Source organism: Rhinolophus hipposideros (assembly GCF_964194185.1).
Source record: "Rhinolophus hipposideros genome assembly, chromosome: 22".
Taxonomy (NCBI): Eukaryota; Metazoa; Chordata; class Mammalia; order Chiroptera; family Rhinolophidae; genus Rhinolophus; species Rhinolophus hipposideros.
The window spans coordinates 13,359,907-13,378,185 of record NC_138068.1 but is presented as its reverse complement, the minus strand read 5'-3'; the positions used below and the strand labels follow the sequence as shown (position 1 = coordinate 13,378,185).

The 18,279-nt window shown below is 49.1% G+C and overlaps 1 protein-coding gene across 8 annotated transcripts in view; it reads left to right on the top strand.

Annotated features, from left to right (window-relative positions):
* TOX2 (TOX high mobility group box family member 2) overlaps positions 1-18,279 on the top strand; it is a gene marked incomplete at its 5' end in the record, with an annotated part of 124,434 nt that overhangs the window by 72,429 nt on the left and 33,726 nt on the right. For 6 of the 8 annotated variants that reach the window (XM_081033810.1, XM_081033812.1, XM_081033811.1 and 3 more), the window contains one exon: positions 2,899-3,144. The exons of the other annotated variants lie outside the window; for them this stretch is intronic. In XM_081033810.1, coding sequence (XP_080889936.1) covers positions 2,899-3,144 — 246 coding nt within the window. The remainder of the gene's footprint in view (positions 1-2,898; positions 3,145-18,279) is intronic. 8 annotated transcript variants of the gene reach the window in all.

The following is an 18,279-nucleotide window of genomic DNA, read 5'->3' as shown; positions in this document are numbered from 1 at the left end:
AAAAGAATGGGAACCAGCAAAGTACATGGAGAAGACATGGCCTGAGATTTAGGAAGACCAAAATCTGTGGTGTTCCAAAAGCAAGTGAAGAAATTTATTCCCAGGAGGAGGGAGTTGGTCAATGATGTCAAATGCTGCTGAGAAGGTCAAGGTGGTCAGGTGAGAACTGCTATCTGACCACTGGATTTAGTAACAGAGGTTATTTGGTGGATGGTGGGATGAAAATGTGATTGGAGCAGGTTTGAGAGAGAATAGGTGGAGAGGAAGGGACAACTCTTTCCAGAAGTTTCCCTGTAAGGTTTTGCTAATACGTTTAGCTTCTAGAGCTCTTACAACTTGGCATGTCTTTCTGCATTCTCATGAGGACACTGGTGCCAGAGAGCAAATTTAGGTATCATTGAGAGCCCCATCTCTTACTTAGGGGAAGCCTATGACCCAGTGTGGAAAATGCTGGATTCAGAGTCACAAGACCTGGGATTGAATCCCACCCAAGACTTACTAGTTATGTGATGCCTCCACTCTCTAAGCTTCACCTTCTTTGTCTGCAAAAATAGTCACTTCTTTGCAGAACTCATAGGGATTAAATGGAGAATGTGTGTGGAAAAGCTGGGACCAGTGCCTGGCACACAGTAGGTGCTCAAGTATGAATTAATAGCACAATGGGCTGGTATTCAGGTGTCATGCATTTAGGATTTGACTGCATGCGAAAGGAGGCATGTAGGTGTTTGCATGTTGAGTTATTTTTAAGTGTGCTAATTGCCTCTTTAAATGAATTGTCATAATTGTGTTATTCCAATATTTTGATACAACATATGCTTATTTTTGCAAAAGGCTTCTGGTTGTTTGGGCTGGTTCCAGTGTGTTGAGGTTTGGGTTTTTAAGTGAAAGGAATGGACTTGTGTAGTCATTTAGCATTCAGTTGGCACAAGCTATGTGTCAGCACCTGCTCTGGGTGCTGGGGGCGGGGCAGAGAAGAAGGTGCTGTTGACAGACGTGAGCCATAGGTGACTGAGGGACTTACGGTCTATCAGGAGGGACAGATATGGAGACACCTAGGTGAAGTCGAAGCCTAAAGCCTGGCACATTCCCCCATTTCCTGTGCTCATTCGTCACTTTCTAATGAGTACCTACTATGTGCCAGGCATTGGTGACAAGACAGCTTTAACCCGTGCCCTCCTGGAGCCTGGGGCCTGGGGGGAGGGGATACAAGCAGAAGGTAAACAAAGCATCAAATAATTTCAGGAGGGAATGATGCTACCGGGAGAGCACAGCCAAGGGGCTGAGGGGGGCGGGGCAATGAGAGGAGGCGAGTCGCTGTAGGATGGGCAAGGGTCTGAAGGAGGCTTCCTGGGACTCTGCTTTCTGGGGTGATAGGATGCCCATGGCTGAGTCCCATCTAACGGCAATCAGCCCCCAGCCCATCTCGGGGGGCCAGGCTGACGACAGACATCACCCCACGGGGCACAGATCTGTGTTGTGAGGAGTTAGGAACATTCACAGTGGGGAAAACGAGTGAGGATACCGAGTGCAGGAGCTGCTGTTGGCTTGCTCTGTGCCCTTGGGGAAGTTCATTAATGTCTCCAAAACTCCCAGCAAAGATAACAATGACAGCAATTACCACCAACACCAAGAGGGCTGGCTGTGTGCCAGGCAGTGTCCTGAGCAATGTGCACATATTGATTCATTTACCCTTTCTAGCAACTCTGTATATGTATTGTTATTACCCTTTTCTCACATGTGAAGAAACAAGCACAGACACGTTAAGTAGTGTGCCCAAAGTCACACAGCACCTACAGGCAAGAGCCAGAATTCAAACCCAGGCTCTCTGACTCTTAACCACTTGCACCACGCTGCCTTCTGGACAACGGGAACACTCACCCCCATCTCCAGGGCAGTCACAAAAGTGGAGTGAGAGGCTGAGATGCTGCTTATGGCGTCTGCCCTAGGCTCCCAGCTCATTCATCCATTCAACTATTTATTTTTGAGCTCTTACTTTGTGCCATGTTCTAGAAAACGGGACATACAAGGGCCATCCTAACAGAATTCACATTAAACATTAAACAAATAATTATACAAGAATTTAGTTAAGTACAAGGTCAATGAGTACTTCCAAGGAGAAATGCAAGGTAACCGGGGGTGTCTAATGGGATCTAATCACTCTACAGAGTACCAGGGGAGACATTTAAACCACACCTATTGCTGAGGGATGAGTAGGAATGAGCCAGATGAAGGGGGAGTGTGTGGGGGGCAGAGGATTCCCGCAGAGGGAACACTCACCATTTCTATTCAGCATGGTATTGGAGCTTCCTGGTGAGGGCACTGAGGTGGGAAAAATTAACAAATATCAGAAAGAAAGGTTTCTAGTACGTCTCCTGGCTTATGCCCCTAGGGGAATGTTTGTACCGTTTTACCCAGAGGACAAAGACCAGGAGAGGAAGTGATTGAGCTGCCCTGGAAAGCCACCAGGCAGGGAGGCAGGACACTGCATCTCTATTCCCAACCGTTCCGTTAACCTTGGATGAGTTGCCTTCCTTCTTGGGTCTGAGTCGTTCTTCCATCTGTAAGATGGGTGGGTGTGGGGAGATGGATTCATGGTGGGCTGTCGTGGCCGTATCTGGTGGGAAAACAGGTGGACAGGAGCCTGCCCCTCTCCAGGAGGGCAGGTGTTTGGATACAGACCCTCTAGTGGGGGGAAGCCCCCATGACCCCCATTTGGGGATGGGACAGGAGTCTGCCCAGATCATGGGGCCATTTTTGAGACCGTCTGCCATGCACAGGGATCGGCCCTTCTCTTTTCCTCTGCCACGCGGTTGTTATCCCTTAGTTGTTGCTATGATTGGTGGCCTGGGGCATTTATAGGACACTGACCCCTGACAACATGCCCTTTTGATGTTTTAGACCTACAATAGCCAGAACGACAGCAACGAAGACTATGAGATCCCCCCGATAACCCCTCCCAACCTCCCGGAACCACCCCTCCTGCACTTGGGGGACCACGAAGCCAGCTACCACTCGCTGTGCCACAGCCTGGCACCCAACGGACTGCTCCCTGCCTACTCCTACCAGGCCATGGACCTCCCGGCTATCATGGTGTCCAACATGCTGGCCCAGGACAGCCACCTGCTGTCGGGACAGCTGCCCACGGTGAGTCCTGGTCGCCCACCGTGGGTCCTGCCAGTTACGGAGGGAAGGGGTGTCAGAGGGGAGTGGAAGGCAAATGTCTTGATGAGGACCCTCGGCTCGTGGGCAGGGTCTGGGATCCGTGGCTTACCTGGGAGTCTGCAGAGCATGGGGATGGAGGGAAATTGATGTCTTCATACTGCTGACTTCCAGAGCTCTGTTTATAATATCTTGGTATTATTTGTTTTAGTATTGACCTAATTCCTATGCCATACAATTCACCCAGGTAACGTTTACAACTCAGTATAGTATCTTTTAGGATAGTCACAAAGGGGTGTGTGACCATCAGTATGCTCTTATTTCAGAACATTGCCATCACCCCAAAAAGAAACTCTGTACTCTTTAGTTGTCATTCCCAACCCCCCACACACCCCCACAACCCCGACCCCTAGGCAACCACTAATCTACTTTCTGTCTCTGTATATTTGCCTATTCTGGACATTTCATATAAATAGAATCATATTTATTTTTAAAATATCATATCTTGTTTAAGCTGCCAAGGATGAGGGTGATTCCTGAGTGAAAGTTTGCAGGTTAGGTAAAAATTTGGCAGGCAGATGAGGGCAGGGAAGGACCTTCTAGGCGGGGGGAACAAATGCAGGAGGCAGGAGGCTCCTGTCAGACTTGGGAACGGGATGTGGTTTATTCTTTTTATCAAAATGGAGAGGAAGAACCTGGAGCCAAGGAGGAAGAAAAGATCCTCGATCCTAAGGGTTCTGAATCCCATGCTAAGGAGATGTATGACTTTTTTTTTTTAGCGTAAATGGCTGATGTGAACAATCAAGACCTATGGGAAACCAGCAGAGCATTTTTTTCTTTCTTTCTTTTTTTTTTTTTTTTTTTTGTATAATAGACAAAGCTCCTTAAGGGAGTTCTAGTACTTCTCCCCAATACCTGTGATTTATTTTTGCTTTTTTTCTCACAGTTAATATATACTAGCCAGAATTCTAAGTTCCTTCCTAAGTGAAAGCAACCAAACTGAAACTAGCTTAAGCCAAAAAGATTGCAATGTCCAGGGGTGGACAAAGGGTTTCAGACACAGCTGCATCCAGGACGCCCCTATCCCATCCCCATTTTCACACAGCAGGTTTGATGGCTGCTGGCAGCCAACATCTTCCCTGCTATCTCTGACGGGTGGCGGTTTTGGTCTTCCAGGAAGGACCATGTCCAGGACGAATCAGTTCTCCATTTTGTCAGCTTGGGTCACAGACACGCCCGTGGCAGGGGAGGAGGTGCCGCTGTGTTGATTTCCTATAAGGATTACATGATGTTGAGTGGGTCCTGTTTCCCTCTGCAGACACTGTTCAGAGGCCACAGCCAAATTTGTGGCCCAATTCCAGCAGATGCCTGGGACCTACAGGATACAGTTGATAGTCTAATAAGCTTGACTGCATTTTATTTGTTTATTGTTTTCTCTTATCACCACCAAATTACCTTGCTTTAAAAAAATCTGGTATATTCTATACATTTTTGTAAGCTACATCTTTTTCTTTTTTTTTAAGCTAGGTGAGAAATAAAAGGAGAGGTGGGGCGGGGAGGAAGCCCGCCGTAGAGCCACGTTTTATGATGTTCAGGGTCAGACTAAAGAGCTCAAATGGAGGTTGACGCTCCATTTCCTGAGGAATACTTTTCTTTGAGTCCATCAATAATGCAGGTCTTCAGTTCCTCTTCTCTCTGCAGCAGACACCACAGCATGTGGTTTTAATTCCACTTTGTTAGAATGCTTCTACCTTAGCTGCTTGCCCGGCTACTTTCCTACCGAAAGCTTCCCTCCAACAGACTGTCCGTTGCAGTTTGTGATTTATGCTAATACAAGCCAGGGCATGACTGGCCTTTGGTGCTGGTGATCAGAGGTGACCATGCGGTGCAGTGGTTAGGGTGTGGGCATCGGCGTCCCCGACCTGCCTTAGATCACAGCTCCACCTCTCAAGCTTCAGTTCCCTTGTCTTGGAATCATAACAGTACCCACATCCAGGTCGTGGTGAAGTGTATCTGAGATAATATATGTAAAGTCTTCGCAAATATCTGGCACCGAGTACACAGTCAGGGAATATTTGCGACTGTTATTATTAGTAATAAAAATGAATTCCCACTGTAACCAAATGGCAGTATTTTTTAGTTAAGTCTCATTTAGCTGAAGGAACAGACAGCGGAGACTCTCAGGTAACTTTTCGGGCCACCTTGTTATAATAGGTCTGATAATTGCAAAGGATGTTATCTGTTTATCAAAGGTGACCCCCACCCCTCACCCAACCGCTCCTTCTAGGAAATGCTTTTATTGGGCTCAGTCCAAATAGGCACTTTGCAGTCATTTTCCAGATTTCTTTAAAATGAACTCACGTTAAAGATGCTTCTCAAATTCAGATAGCTTTAATTCTTTCATTAGTCAGAGTTTTCAAGGGCCCACTGTGTTTTACATTCCCTCGTTCTATAATGAAAGATAAGACAAATGGTTTTACCCAGGGAAGGGCTACTGGACCAAGTGGGAAACCAGATAAGAACATGTCCATCCATCGGGACTATCTTGGTGAAGAGACACAAGGTGCCCTTAAAGACAAATTTTAAAAATTTGTCTGAGCTGCACGATGCAGGTGCGTGTCTGTGTGTGTCTGGATGTGCATGTTATGTGGGTGATGCTGGAATTTGCGTCATCACCTGTGGGGTATGAAGCACCATGCAGAGGGCTGTCCAAATGTTCTCTCACATAATGCTCCCCAGAAGCGAGTGTAGCAGATATGACTGTCACCAGGAAATGGGTGCTCAGAGCAGGTAGGTGACTGCATTAGTTTCCTGTGGTTGCTGTAAGAAATCGCCCCACACTTGGTGGCTTAAAACACCCAGAAAGTGTCTCTCAGCACCAGGTGCTAGACATTGAAGTCAGTTTCACTGGGCCCAGAGCAGGGTGTCAGGAGGCGTGAGTTTCTTCCAGAAGCCCTAAGGACAACCTGTCCCCTGCTACTTCTGGCTTTTAGGGGTTGTTGGCTGTGCTTGGCTGGTGGACGCAGCATGCGAATCTCTGCCTGTCTTCACGTCGCCTTCTCTTCTGTCAGAGAAATCTCCCTCTGCCTTTTTTATAAGGATGCTTGTGATGGCATTTATTGGGCGTTTGGGGATAATCATTTGGGGATAATTCAGGATAATCTCCCCATCTCAAGAGCCATGACTTAATCACAGCTGCGAAGACCGCTCCCAAAATATAGTAACATTTGCAGGTTCCAGGGATAAAAACCTGATATCGTTGGGGGGGCCATGTTTTAAGCTACCTCAGTGATCAGCGGTGCAACAGCCTTTACTGAGCTCCAACTAACACCAGGCGTTGTTCTGAACCCTGGATCTGCAAGATGCCCGTGAAGAACTCCCAGTGCAGGTGGAGAGACAGGCGGAGGCTCCTTTCCTGAAAACGTAGTAAATGCCCTGATAAGATCAGTCTGTGGTGCTGTGTGCGCCCAGAAGAGGCACCTTTAGGAAGGGAAGGCCTGACACGTAGTAGGTTCTACAAGTACTCCATGAATGAATGAATGAACGTCACACAGCTATTAGGTAACAAAACCAGGATTCAAGGCCAGCTCTGTCACCTCCCATGTACCCCTCGGTTTTACCCGGTGCTCAAGGGCTGGAGCAGCTGGGCTGCAGGGTTACAAGTGGCATAGAGAATGCTGCCCCATGGCCACGGTGCCACAGATTCTGTTGGCACAGACTGGGATGTGTGAAGGATGTTGTCCCAGAGCTCACAGCGTTTGACAGCCATCTCCTTAATTCTGAGCCCCTTGGCTCTGATCCCAGAGGCCCCCAGTTCCTTCTGGTCCTCTGCCCCAGCTCCCCGGGGCGGGGCGTGGGGGTCCTTACATGCACTGGAGTCAGCCCTTCTGCTTTCAACATATGGCTGCTCGCCGGAATCCTATACAGTAGTGGAACTGGGCCCCTTTTACAAAATTAAATATGCTTAAGGCTTCTCCCTCGATTTCAGCGTCTTAACTGATTAAACATTCATTTCCAAGACAAAAAGAGTCAATTTAGTATGAAAGATATATTTTGCCGGTTTAATTTAAAGCACTGCACCTCCATCTGACCCCTATTTTCATAACTCAATAATTTTATCCTGTGTTGATTGTCTCATTTTGAGAGAGATATTGTATGTATAAATCAGCTTCTAAAATACCCAAAGAAACTAGAAGAGTGGAATTTATTAAGCAGCCTCTGGTAAGTCTGAAATAATTTATTTTGGAGTCGTCCTTGGGAAATGTTCACTCTTAGGGTCCTGGTTTACACAGGAGAGGAATTACCCTGGGAAGGGACAAAGCTTGATGCTCTCAGACCAGTTCCCAGGGAACCTGCACCTTTGGCAAGACCAGAGAAAGTCCTACGACAGCCTTGGGCAGGTGGAGATGGGGCCTGATGGGAAATGAGTTCTGTCAAAGCTTTCCCCACACCAGCCATGGGTTCTGGTGATTCAGGATGTAGGGGCTTCCCGAAGCCAAATGATATAAGTCGTGAAGCTTTGTGCCAGTCTGTTATTAGTGCAGGGGTGGAACACAGCTGTCGTTCAAGCATTCTCTTTCAGCTTTGACTCTTTTTTGCTTTCTCTGGGACCTTGGACAAGTCACTTCTCTCCCAGCCTCAGTTTTCCCATCTATGGAGTGGGAGTTGGGATTCCAGCTCTGGTGAACTCACAAATAGAGAAACAGGAATAATTGCTTTGTGAGTCATGAAACACTGGACAAGTGTATGGGTTTGAGGTTGGATAGACCCACCACTACCACACATGTCATTGGCCTGGGGCGTTCAACTCTTATTAACTTGGATCAAAAGCCTGAGTGCTAGCCTGGTATCTTTGTGCTTTAGGTCCTTATCCTAAAGCATCTTGCCAGGAATGGTCCTTCTCCCCAAATGGAGAGGACCAGGGGCCATGGCCCAGGGATCCTCCCCCCCACACACACACACACACCATGTGAAGGCTCTTTCCAGGCTAATATCTTGGGATGGGCTGTTGGGGAGGGGACTGGGCAATACCGTAGTTGCCACTTCAGCCCGTGCTTGAGAGATGGTTCCCATGAGAGAGCTTGCAGCCCTGGGTTAAGGAGCCTCGGGGCAGGGCTCAGAGCTTAGGGGCAGAGCCTGTTTATTGACTCTGGGCGGTCCTTAATATCTCCCCTAAGACCTATCCCCTTCTTTTGTTCTCTACTTTTCTCCTCCAATCTCCTCTCTCTCTCTCTCCTCTTCCCTTCCCTGCCTCATCCCTCTTCCCCCCTGGAGACATGGTCTATCTCTGTTTGATTCTGACAAATTGACATGCAGGGAAGCCCCTCCCAAGTCTGAGGTAAAGGGACCAAAGAGCCTCCCAACCTTTGGGGGGCAGTGCAGACACCCCTTCCCCCAGTCCAACCTATTCATTTTATTGCTCTTAATGCATAATTTGTTTTTTGTTTTGTTTTTATGAGTGTATCAGTTAGTTTTTGCTGTGTAACAAACCACCCCAACACTTCGTGGCTTAAAGCAAACAATGAACTGTTACTATTTCTCATGATTCTGTGGGTCATCAAGGTAGGTATTTGACCTGGACTGGCTTGGCTCATTTGTGGGGTCAGCTTGCAGCTTGGCTGGGCCTGCGTGGTATAGGATGGCCTTGTTTGCATCTCAGCAGTTGGCCCAATGTCGGTTGGTGCCAATGTGGGTGACTTAGCCACAGGTCTGTGATCACATGGTGGTCTGGGCTTATTCACATGGCTGTGGTCACAGGGTTTCCAAGAGCATCAAAAAAGGGGAGGGCCCAACAGTCAAGTGCTTTTCAAACCTCTACTTTCATCATATTTGCTAATGTCCCATCAGCCAAGTCACATAGCCAAGCCCAGATGCAAAGGGTAGAGAAATAGACCTCACCTCTTGAATAGAGAAACGGCAGAGTCACAGTGGAAGGATGTGGCAGGGAGAGCAGGAATTTTTGGCCGATTTGTAATCTATCGTGATAGATTTGGGGTTTTTGTGTGTTTTTTTGTGTGTTTGTTTTCTTGCCATGTAGCATCACATAGTACTTAGGCATGTGGGCTCTGGGGTTAGGCTGACCTAAGGTCAAAACCATTTGTTGTCCTGTACCCTGTGTCTCAGAGCAATCTCTCCTGAGCCTCAGTTTCTTCATCTATAAAATGGAGGTGCTATTACTTGCCTCATAGGAATTTATGAAGATTCAGTGATCAGATGTAGGAAAAGTACTCAGCCCAGTGCCCTGGCACACAATAAAATGTAAGGCATTCAATAAATGTAAGTTACTCTATTCATTTATCCATTTTACTGATGGGGTTTGGGTGGCTTCAGCCTCATATCTACGTTTGTCTCGCCTGACCTGCTGGGGGCTGGCTATTCTGGGGCAGTGGGTAGCCTGGCTCACTGACAGCGCCTGATCCAAGAGGTGAGTGTCAGGGGTGGATCAGACTCTGAGGTGGCTGGGGTGGGGAGAGGGTCCCATCTGGGGGTGTGGGCAGGGGGAGGGCATATTAATCACCCTAGGACCTCAGTCAGGGCTCAGAGCTTAAGAGCAATATCAAAGTGACAGTTCCGTTGCTTGCCAAAAAAGAGAGGGTCCCAAACCCAACTCTTCTTGGCTGCTTGACCAGGGCCAGGATCCATCTTGGTAAAAGCAGGGGGTCCACAGGGCACTTCCAGCTTGGGCTTTTCTTGGGCGCCATGTTTTTGTCTCTTTTCCCTCTGGGGTTAGGAGTGGGGATGTTAATCTCCCAAACAGGCCCCTGAGGGTCCTAAATGGGGGTAACCAGGAACCCAGAGGTTTCTTTATATTCAGCAGAGTCTGGATGAGACTCCCTCCCCCGCCGTTTTTCAGAGGCAGTAAGCGAAAGAAATATGTCTTTTTACATTTTATAAAACTCAGAAAAATGGCTTTAAACAGCTTTTGCTCCCCTGCTATAATTATTTATTTTCAAACACTCCTGCAGGGGACTGCTCCGTTTTCTTATCCTGCACTCCTTTTTCTCATAAATGAACCATCACTTCAATAAATCATTATGAAAACAGAGACTAACACCAGCTCTGAAAGGTTGAAAGATTTATGTAACACATTTATGTTTCCCATTTTCTCATTCTGGTACTCGGCTGCAAAAGCTAAGCTAATAAAAGCTGCTATTAATATTTCTTGTTGCCTAGCAACCCCAGAGCGGGAGTAATAGCTTCAGCTAGAAAAATAGATGACCGATAAGGAAAAATTCAATTCTTTTATTATCTCAGGGGGAAATGGCCTTTTACTGGAACATTATGATGTACGAGTGTGAAGTTGAACACAAAAGATTTTTTGTGTGTGTTTGTTTTTCTATTTTTAATGAACATTATTTTACCTCCACTAACTCTTTTAGGGCCACTTTTGTTTTCTTTCACACTCCCCTCCGTACCCCACCCCTCATGCTTAATTTAGCAGCTATAGTAGTTAAGAACCTGTCAGCGTTTTTTAGTTTAAAAATGGTTTTTGCAAAGGTTTATAACTCGGTCATAAAAATTCACTCCCTGTTAAAACTCAGGCCAGTGATAAGCCGACACACAGAGCCTAGTTCTCTGTGAACAGGCTCACGTTTGTTGAGAGATAAGACTCATGGTTTTCACTCAGAGAAAGGTCTGAAAAGAACAAAATGTATTCTTTTCCGTGTCCCAGTTTTCTTTGCAACTCAGGGACGCTGTGTCTTTTGAGAACTGTTTGCTCTAAAGTTTGAAGTATGTTCAAAGTGGCAAAGGAGGGGGACATAGACATTTATTGAGCACCTGCTGTGTATAGACTTGGTGTCTACTGCCTGCTTAAATAGGGACTGTTATTATCCCCATTTTTCAGATTCAGACACTGAGGCTTAGCGAGGCTCAGGAATCATCCCAAAGTAGCCGGATGCTATGAGGTTTCACACCTTTGTGCTTTCCTATAGGTTTTCTCAACTTAGCACTGCCGACATTCTGGGTGGGATAATTCTCTGGTGTGGGGGGCTGTCCTGTGCATTGTACGATGTCTAACAGCTTCCCTGAACTCTACCCACTATTCATGGCCTCGAATAGCACTCCCTCAGGCAAAATCAAAATTTAAAATGTCTCCAGTCATTGTCAAATATCCCCTGGAGGCCAAAATCACCCCCACTTGACCACTGCCTGCTGTTCCCTCTCCTTCAAAGGCTCTTCCCCTGTGTCCACTTGGTGAACTCCTATTCCTGCATTAGGACCCAGTTCAGAAGTCCTCTTCTCTCTGAGGCTCTCTGGGTACTCTGGGCTGGGAGCAGGGTGAGAGGCAAGTGAGGCCCTGGCCTTACCCACAAACTTGAAGAGAATGCCCAAAACCTCAGTGATCTAAGTAAATAATATTTTCATGTAATATTTTTAAAAATCCAAATTACTGAAAAGAAAATGGTGAACAGTAAATCAGAAACTTAAATAAAGGTGGGATCAGTCTGAATGCATGACAATAAGTGGTTGTCCCTTTAGATGCCTGTCTGTGCTGACAGCCTGGGACAGCCTGAAGGCTGGGTCTGTACTTTACGCCTTTTTCTGGCATCAGTTTCTGGCAGAGGGCCTGGCTAGCAGATTATCTCAGTGTCTGTTTATGGACTGAACGAATCAGAGAAGAGAAATGACTTGTCCAAGGTCACACGGCAAGGAAAAGGGTAGAGCTAGAATCTGAACCCAGGCCTCTGACTCCAAGGCCAGTGCTTGTTGCAGTGTTCCCCAGGTGAATCGAGGTTGCATGAAGAGTACTCCCTAAGCCACGGAGGTCTTAAGATGCCGTGGGGCGCTCACAGCTTGGGGGAGAGGGACAGGTAAGAGCAGCCATGATTTCAGCTTGGTATCCTCTTGGCTCTCCCTCAGGCTGTCTCATTTCAGCCTCACAAACCCCGTGCCAGGCAAGAGCTAGCAGCTCCCTGATGTGGAGTGTGTCCAAGAACAGAGCCATTATGGCCAGCCCCTTGGAGCACTGCCCATCCTCCCTGTGGTCACAGTTTCCTTATCTTGACCTTTGGAGGCCAAGGACCACACCTTGTTTGACCCCATATCCTCTCAGTGAACTTTTCCTAAACGAATGGATGAATTATCTGCCCCTGTAATCTGCGAATAACATTTATTTAGTATTTGTATGTGTTTGCACCCATGTAAGCCCTTTATATTTGTACTGTATTTAATCCTTCACCCTGAGAAGCAGATACTATCATTGTTGCCATTTCACAGATGAGAAAACAGAGGCATGGGGAGGTAAACCACTTGGCTACACAACTATCATGGTGGCACTAAGATTTGAACCCAGGAAGGCTGATTCCTCAGCCTGTCTACTCAATATCTAACCTGTACAGTCTTCAAATGAATGAGTAAATAAATGAGCAAGGGAGTGAGTGAGCCAGGGTTGAGACCCACTTTATCTATCTGACTCGGAATCAAGCCATTGACGTTCATAAGTAACCATAGCACGAAGTGTGAGATGCTAGCTTAGAACAAGGAATAGATGAGTACTGAGGAGCTCAGAGTAGAGTGGTAGCAGGGACGGCTTCCTGTAGGTGGTGACCTTAGGGCTGTGCCTTAGAAGCCTGAGAGGAGGAAACTTCACACTTGCCTGGACTGGCCTGTTCAGGCTCAGTCACCACCCCTTGTGCTGGGATTGGCAGAGCAGTTTGTAATGTTTTATGATAGCTTAGGCGCCCCCTGGTGCCTATGCTGTCAACCCCCTGCTCCGCTCCTTGGTGATGGGAGCCCTGACCCTCTGCCCGCCAAGGGTGCGAAGGCCAGACATTTAACTTCCATTTCAGGCGAGAGGCCAAGCTCGGCAGAGTACCTCTCCCTTTGAGACCTGCTCCCGAGTCAGGAGGGAGAATTCAGGAAAAATCATGGCAACATTCGTCAGCTGCGGCTTCGATATTACCCGGTGTAATAGCTCTTTCCTCCGACTGCATATTCAGTACCATGTTTGGGAAAATGAGCTTTTAATGTACCGTCGACATTGCTGAGAAGCCATCTCTGGCTCCGCGGAGTGTCTGGAGCACATAAAACTTGAGATCTATTGGAGTCATTTTCCCCCTGCTCTGGCTGGATAATAAAAAGTCAGTCTCAGATGCTCTTTCTCTCATCTTGAGGCTTTGTCCATTTAGAACTCGGAGTCTTCCTAATAGGAGGCAGCAAGACAAATAAAACTCATCTAAATACTAAATAAAGCTCCAGAAGAGTGTCAGTGCAGCCTTGGGCCTGGAGCATTTCGTAGAGAGATTTCAGCATACCAGCAGGATTGGGCCGTGGCTCCGGCTGTGGTGTCGGCAGCCTGGTGTCCAAGCCAAAGCACTTAAGTGGGATTCAGGAGTCCCGGGATTCCTGTTCTGCCCTGATGGTCTGATCTTGGGTGTTCCTGTCCCTCTCTGAGCCTCAAGTAAGGTGGAGCTGATGCTATCTACCCCACAGGGTGGTTCTTAGAAGCAAAGGTGATAATGAAATACTCCTGGTGCTTAGCTTTGTGTGGAGAATGTAGCAGCGGCCTGATAAGAGTTTGTTGACTGACTGACTGAATGAATGAATGAGAAATAAATGCTGCGTATGTAAAGACTTTACAAACTGTCGAGTGCCATTATATCACTGTTGGCGAGAAAACCAGTGGGGAAACTGTAGCCTGTTCCGTCTTACAGTGCCATCCATCTCATCTAACCCTCCCACCGACTTTGGAGGGAAATGGAATAATCCTCAGTTACAAATGTGTACCTGAGACTCAGAAGGCAAGTGGCTTGTCCTGAGACACACAGCTAGAAAGTTGTGGAGCAGGATGAGGGTCTCGCTGTCTTGAGCTCAAGCGTTTTATGCCCTCAGGATGGTACAGAGCACCCCTCGCCCCAACCCCCTGCCCCGGACCTCTGAACTGGGAGGTGGGACTCTCGCTCTTGTCCCTCCATCCAGTGTGGGGTGGTCAGAGCTCTTACGGAGACAGTTAGGTGGGAGAAGCAACAATGTTAGCCTCAGTGGCTGTTTCTCCAAACTCTTGGTTGCAAGGAAAACGGAAAGGAATTTGGGTGAGTAGTTAGAGCCTACCCCTGGACTGTGTCTGTTGGATGGAGTTGTGGTGGGGAATCTGGAGCCCTGAGGAATCTCTCCTGAATAAGCCAATGCTAGTTCATCCTGTCACCCCAGAAACTGATAGAGAGATCTGAGTCTGGAAACCAGGGTTCGTGTCAGGTCTCTGCCACCACTGTGTAGGCCAAGTCACTTTCCTCCCAGACTCACCTCTTTCATATGTTGATTGGACAAAGCCCAGATTGCCCCAGGGAGTTGTGGAAAAATCAAAGGAGAGCAGCTCTAAAGGGGTTCCCGGATGGGCCCTGCAGGGGATTGTTGTCACTAGGGTGGTAGATCAGAGCCATAGGTCTGGAGAGCCCAGTGGGTTAGGAGGGTGTGCTCTGGGGCCAGACATGGGCTGCATGTGTCACAGTTTCCTCATGGGGCTATGTGAGGAGTAAATGAGATAGTCCAGATGCTGTTCAGATCCATGCTCGTGGGAGGTCTGTCGGCCTGGTCCCACAGGGAGCTCTCAAGCATGAATTAGACCACTGAGTTGCTGGCATTGGTACCCGGGTGTGCGGTGTGAGTCAATCATTGGTGACAGGCAGGCAGGGGGTGGGGGTGTGGCTCTAGCGTAACTTCCTAGGCAAGACTGCTGCCATTGGCTGAAGGCAGTTCTTGGAAAAAGGCAGCTGTGAGCCTTTGGCAACCAACACTCCCAGGAATCAATCTGAGGAGAGTGGGGGCCAGCAGTATCTGTGTCTAAAATGAGGTCCTAAAGCCAGCGGGATCCGTGTCCACTGGGAACTTGTGAGACGCAGATTCTCACACCCCATGGAAACCTCCCCTATGTTGAACCAGCGCTCCAGGGGATTCTGATCCTGCCCAGATCCATCACACAGCCATCATCCTCAGCCGAGTCCCAAATTCTGCAATGTTTTTAGGACACGCGGACCTGTTGCTTGTGTTTCTATATGTTTCTGTTGAGGATTTCATCGCACCTGGGATAGTTGCGAGCCTTTTCCCGTAGACAAGCCAGAGAATCCACACCTCTGCCTGTGGTGCCTGAGTCTTCCCAGCCCCTCATGCCTTCTACTGGCTCCGGCTTTGAAGCAGACAGCCTGGCAGGACGGCCATCCCAGGCTGTGATGCAAAGGGCGCCAGGCCAGCTCTCCCTAGATTGCAGAATGTGCCCCGGCACGTGGCAGAAGGCTGCCACCCAAACAGGTATCCACCGTGCAAGTGACCAGTGGCCAGCCAATGACACGGGGCAGTGCTCTTTTGGGCTTAACCTCCGCTGTGGCCTCTTCACGTGGACACTCTGTGCCCACTGCCCTGCTGAAAGGAGGCCAGTACTTTGCCAGACTTCACGTCACTGACCTTAGACTTCAAGAGACCTGGATTTAAATCTCAGTTCCTCCAGCTACTTGTCATGGTGAACACGTGATCCACCCACTCTGATCCACCCACTTTAGTTTTCGTGTGTGTAAAATGGATATGTTACGAATCCCTATGGAGTTGTTTTGAATATTAAATGCTATAAAGCTTGTAAAATGCTCAGCATGGTTGCTATACCAATACCATTGTTTGTCTCTAAGCACTTCATGTAGGAACTGCCTTTGTTTTTCTTCCCTGCCAACCCACGTGGAAAAGCCTGTATCCTGTCTAGTTCCCTCAAGACACCACCTGCCAAAGCATTGGTGGACAAGACCCCTGGGAGGGCAGAGGGGATACCCACCACAGACACGTGCTCCGGCTCCCAAGCCCCTTTTGGCCACGCTGACTGATGACCTCTTTCTGATCCTGCCCCCACGGCCTGTTCAGTGTCAGGCTGCTCTCAGTTCTGTCTCATGCTGTAATTCCCTCAGCCTCAACATCTTCCCCGAAGCCCCCAGATCCAGACATCCCTCTGAGCTCCGTTGAATGAAGGCTCTTCCGTTAACAGCACCTGCCTTCCTCAGCGGTTAGTTTCAGGGCCCCTTTGGTTTGACTTGAGCAGCCTTGGGTTCTACCCTCACCCCAAGCAGGGCAGCAGTGTGTTTCTCAACATAAGCCAAACAAGTCAAGTTTTCTCTCAAGGAGAGATTCTGGTTGCATTAGTTCAAGTCCACAAAGAAGCGGCTCTAGACAGGATTAGATATGTAAGAGATTTGTTGAAGAGAGAGAAAGAGGAGGCAGGAGGTGGGGGAAATTTCAGACCATGACGCAGGCCTGATGCCTGGGGGAAGAGGGAAGGAAGGAAGGAAGGAAGGAAGGAAGGAAGGAAGGAAGGAAGGAAGGAAGGAAGGAAGGAAGGAAGGAAGGAAAGATGGATGGAAGGAAGGGAAGGAGGGACGGAAGGAGGGGGACTAGGTGGGAAGAGTCTTAGACTGCAGCACAGTTCCAAGAGAGGTTTGGCCAGGCCATAGGGAGTCTTCAAACCAATGCGACCCACTGGAGGAGCTGTGCGTCTCACCAGATGGCCCTGCCTCAGTACCCCTGGTGTGCTCAGCCACTGGCTGGGGGTGGCCCGTGGGAAGTGTGGCCTCGGTGAGAGCATGTTCATGGAGCCAGAAGAGCGGTAGCTGGGCTCCCAAGACAGGAGCACTGTGTTTTCATGGTCCTCGCAGCCCATCCTTGGTGCCTCACAGCTCTGCTTCTCCATGTGAGTGAGGAAGCAACATCTCCCCAGTTCCCCAGGCCCCTGTTCATGAAGGAAACTTAATGGAACAAAGTACTGCCCCCATTGCTGTCGTTGGTCTTGGGACTGAAACTGGTACTCATCCTCTCCCCTCTTCCTCAGCTAAATTCCCCTAACCCGAAGCTCAGCAAATCACCTTGCTAGCGAGGTGGCTTTTGTGTCTTAGCTGCTCCCAAGAGGTCTGAGCCCTGACTCATACACTTCTCAGGTCAGGGTTACTGCACCTTGGACAGGGTTACTGTCCATCCCAGTTGCTGTGGAAAAGGGAGTGGCAGGGAACACCTGGGGGGATCACCTGGGGGGATCACCTGGGTTACACTGAATCACAGCAGTCCTCCCTCGTCCAGCTAATAGGGATCACGTCCCCCTGCCATGGTGCTGAGGCCTCCTCTCTCCTGCTGGTCCCTAGATATAAGAAGTCCAAAGGGCCTGGCAGCAGCCATAGCTGTTATATCCTCTGACAAGAGCACACGTCCTTTGGGGACCAGGACCACCAACCCAGCAGGGCTCAGAGTTGCAGGGTCAGGAAGCGCAAGATCCCCCAGGCGGTGTCTGGGGGTGAGGATGAGTAGGGCCACTCCTGCTTCCTTCCAGCCCCTGGTCCCTGGACCCGTGTGTTCTTCACGGGGCCGTGTACCATCTTCTGAATGACGGCATGGCCCGCTTTCAGAGTGTTGTCTCTGAACTAGCGCTTCCTTCGTCCGCACCTTTAGAAGGCTGTTCCAACGTTCTGTGTCCAGCTGTTGGTGTGCTGTTCCATGACCGACAGACCCCATGGTGATGGCCTCTCCCCACAGCGCTGTCACTGTGAAGTGAGCCCCCTGGAAGTGTGCCACGTGGGAGTCTATGCCTGTGGACCAGGCTTTCTGTCCGTCCTCAGAGAGGGATGCTGGCTGAGGCTCTGCAGGTAGGAGAGGCAAACCACCCCAGCACAGCTGGCCCTGAGAGGATGACCTGCTGTCCCCTCCGTAAGGGAAGGGACCCAGCGGAGTCAACTTTGCATCACAGGGCTGATTGGTCCCCTCAAGGAAGCGTCCCATGCTTGCCGTTCAGCTCGGTCTCTGTTGCTGACAGATTAGCCGCTCAGAGGTAGTGGCAGCTAGCGTGGCCTTGGAAAGTGGGCGTTCCTGTCACTGGGCCCACGTACGGCCTCCATCTTGGCCTCCTAGGTTGCTCCATTCATGTGCCCAGTGCAGGATGTGGATGGCTCATGATAATCACAACGGGCCGAGCCATGTTGCCCATTGGATTATTCAGTGCCTCTCGCATGGTGAATGCCTCCTGGTTGACGACATGGGACTCCAAACTCACCCTTGATGTCTCCTCCCGCAATTGCATCCATATGCCTTGACGCCCAGACAAGCTCCCCGTTCTTCTCCTCCCAGGCCCCCTGACCAGACAGCTCAGCCATTGGCCACTGC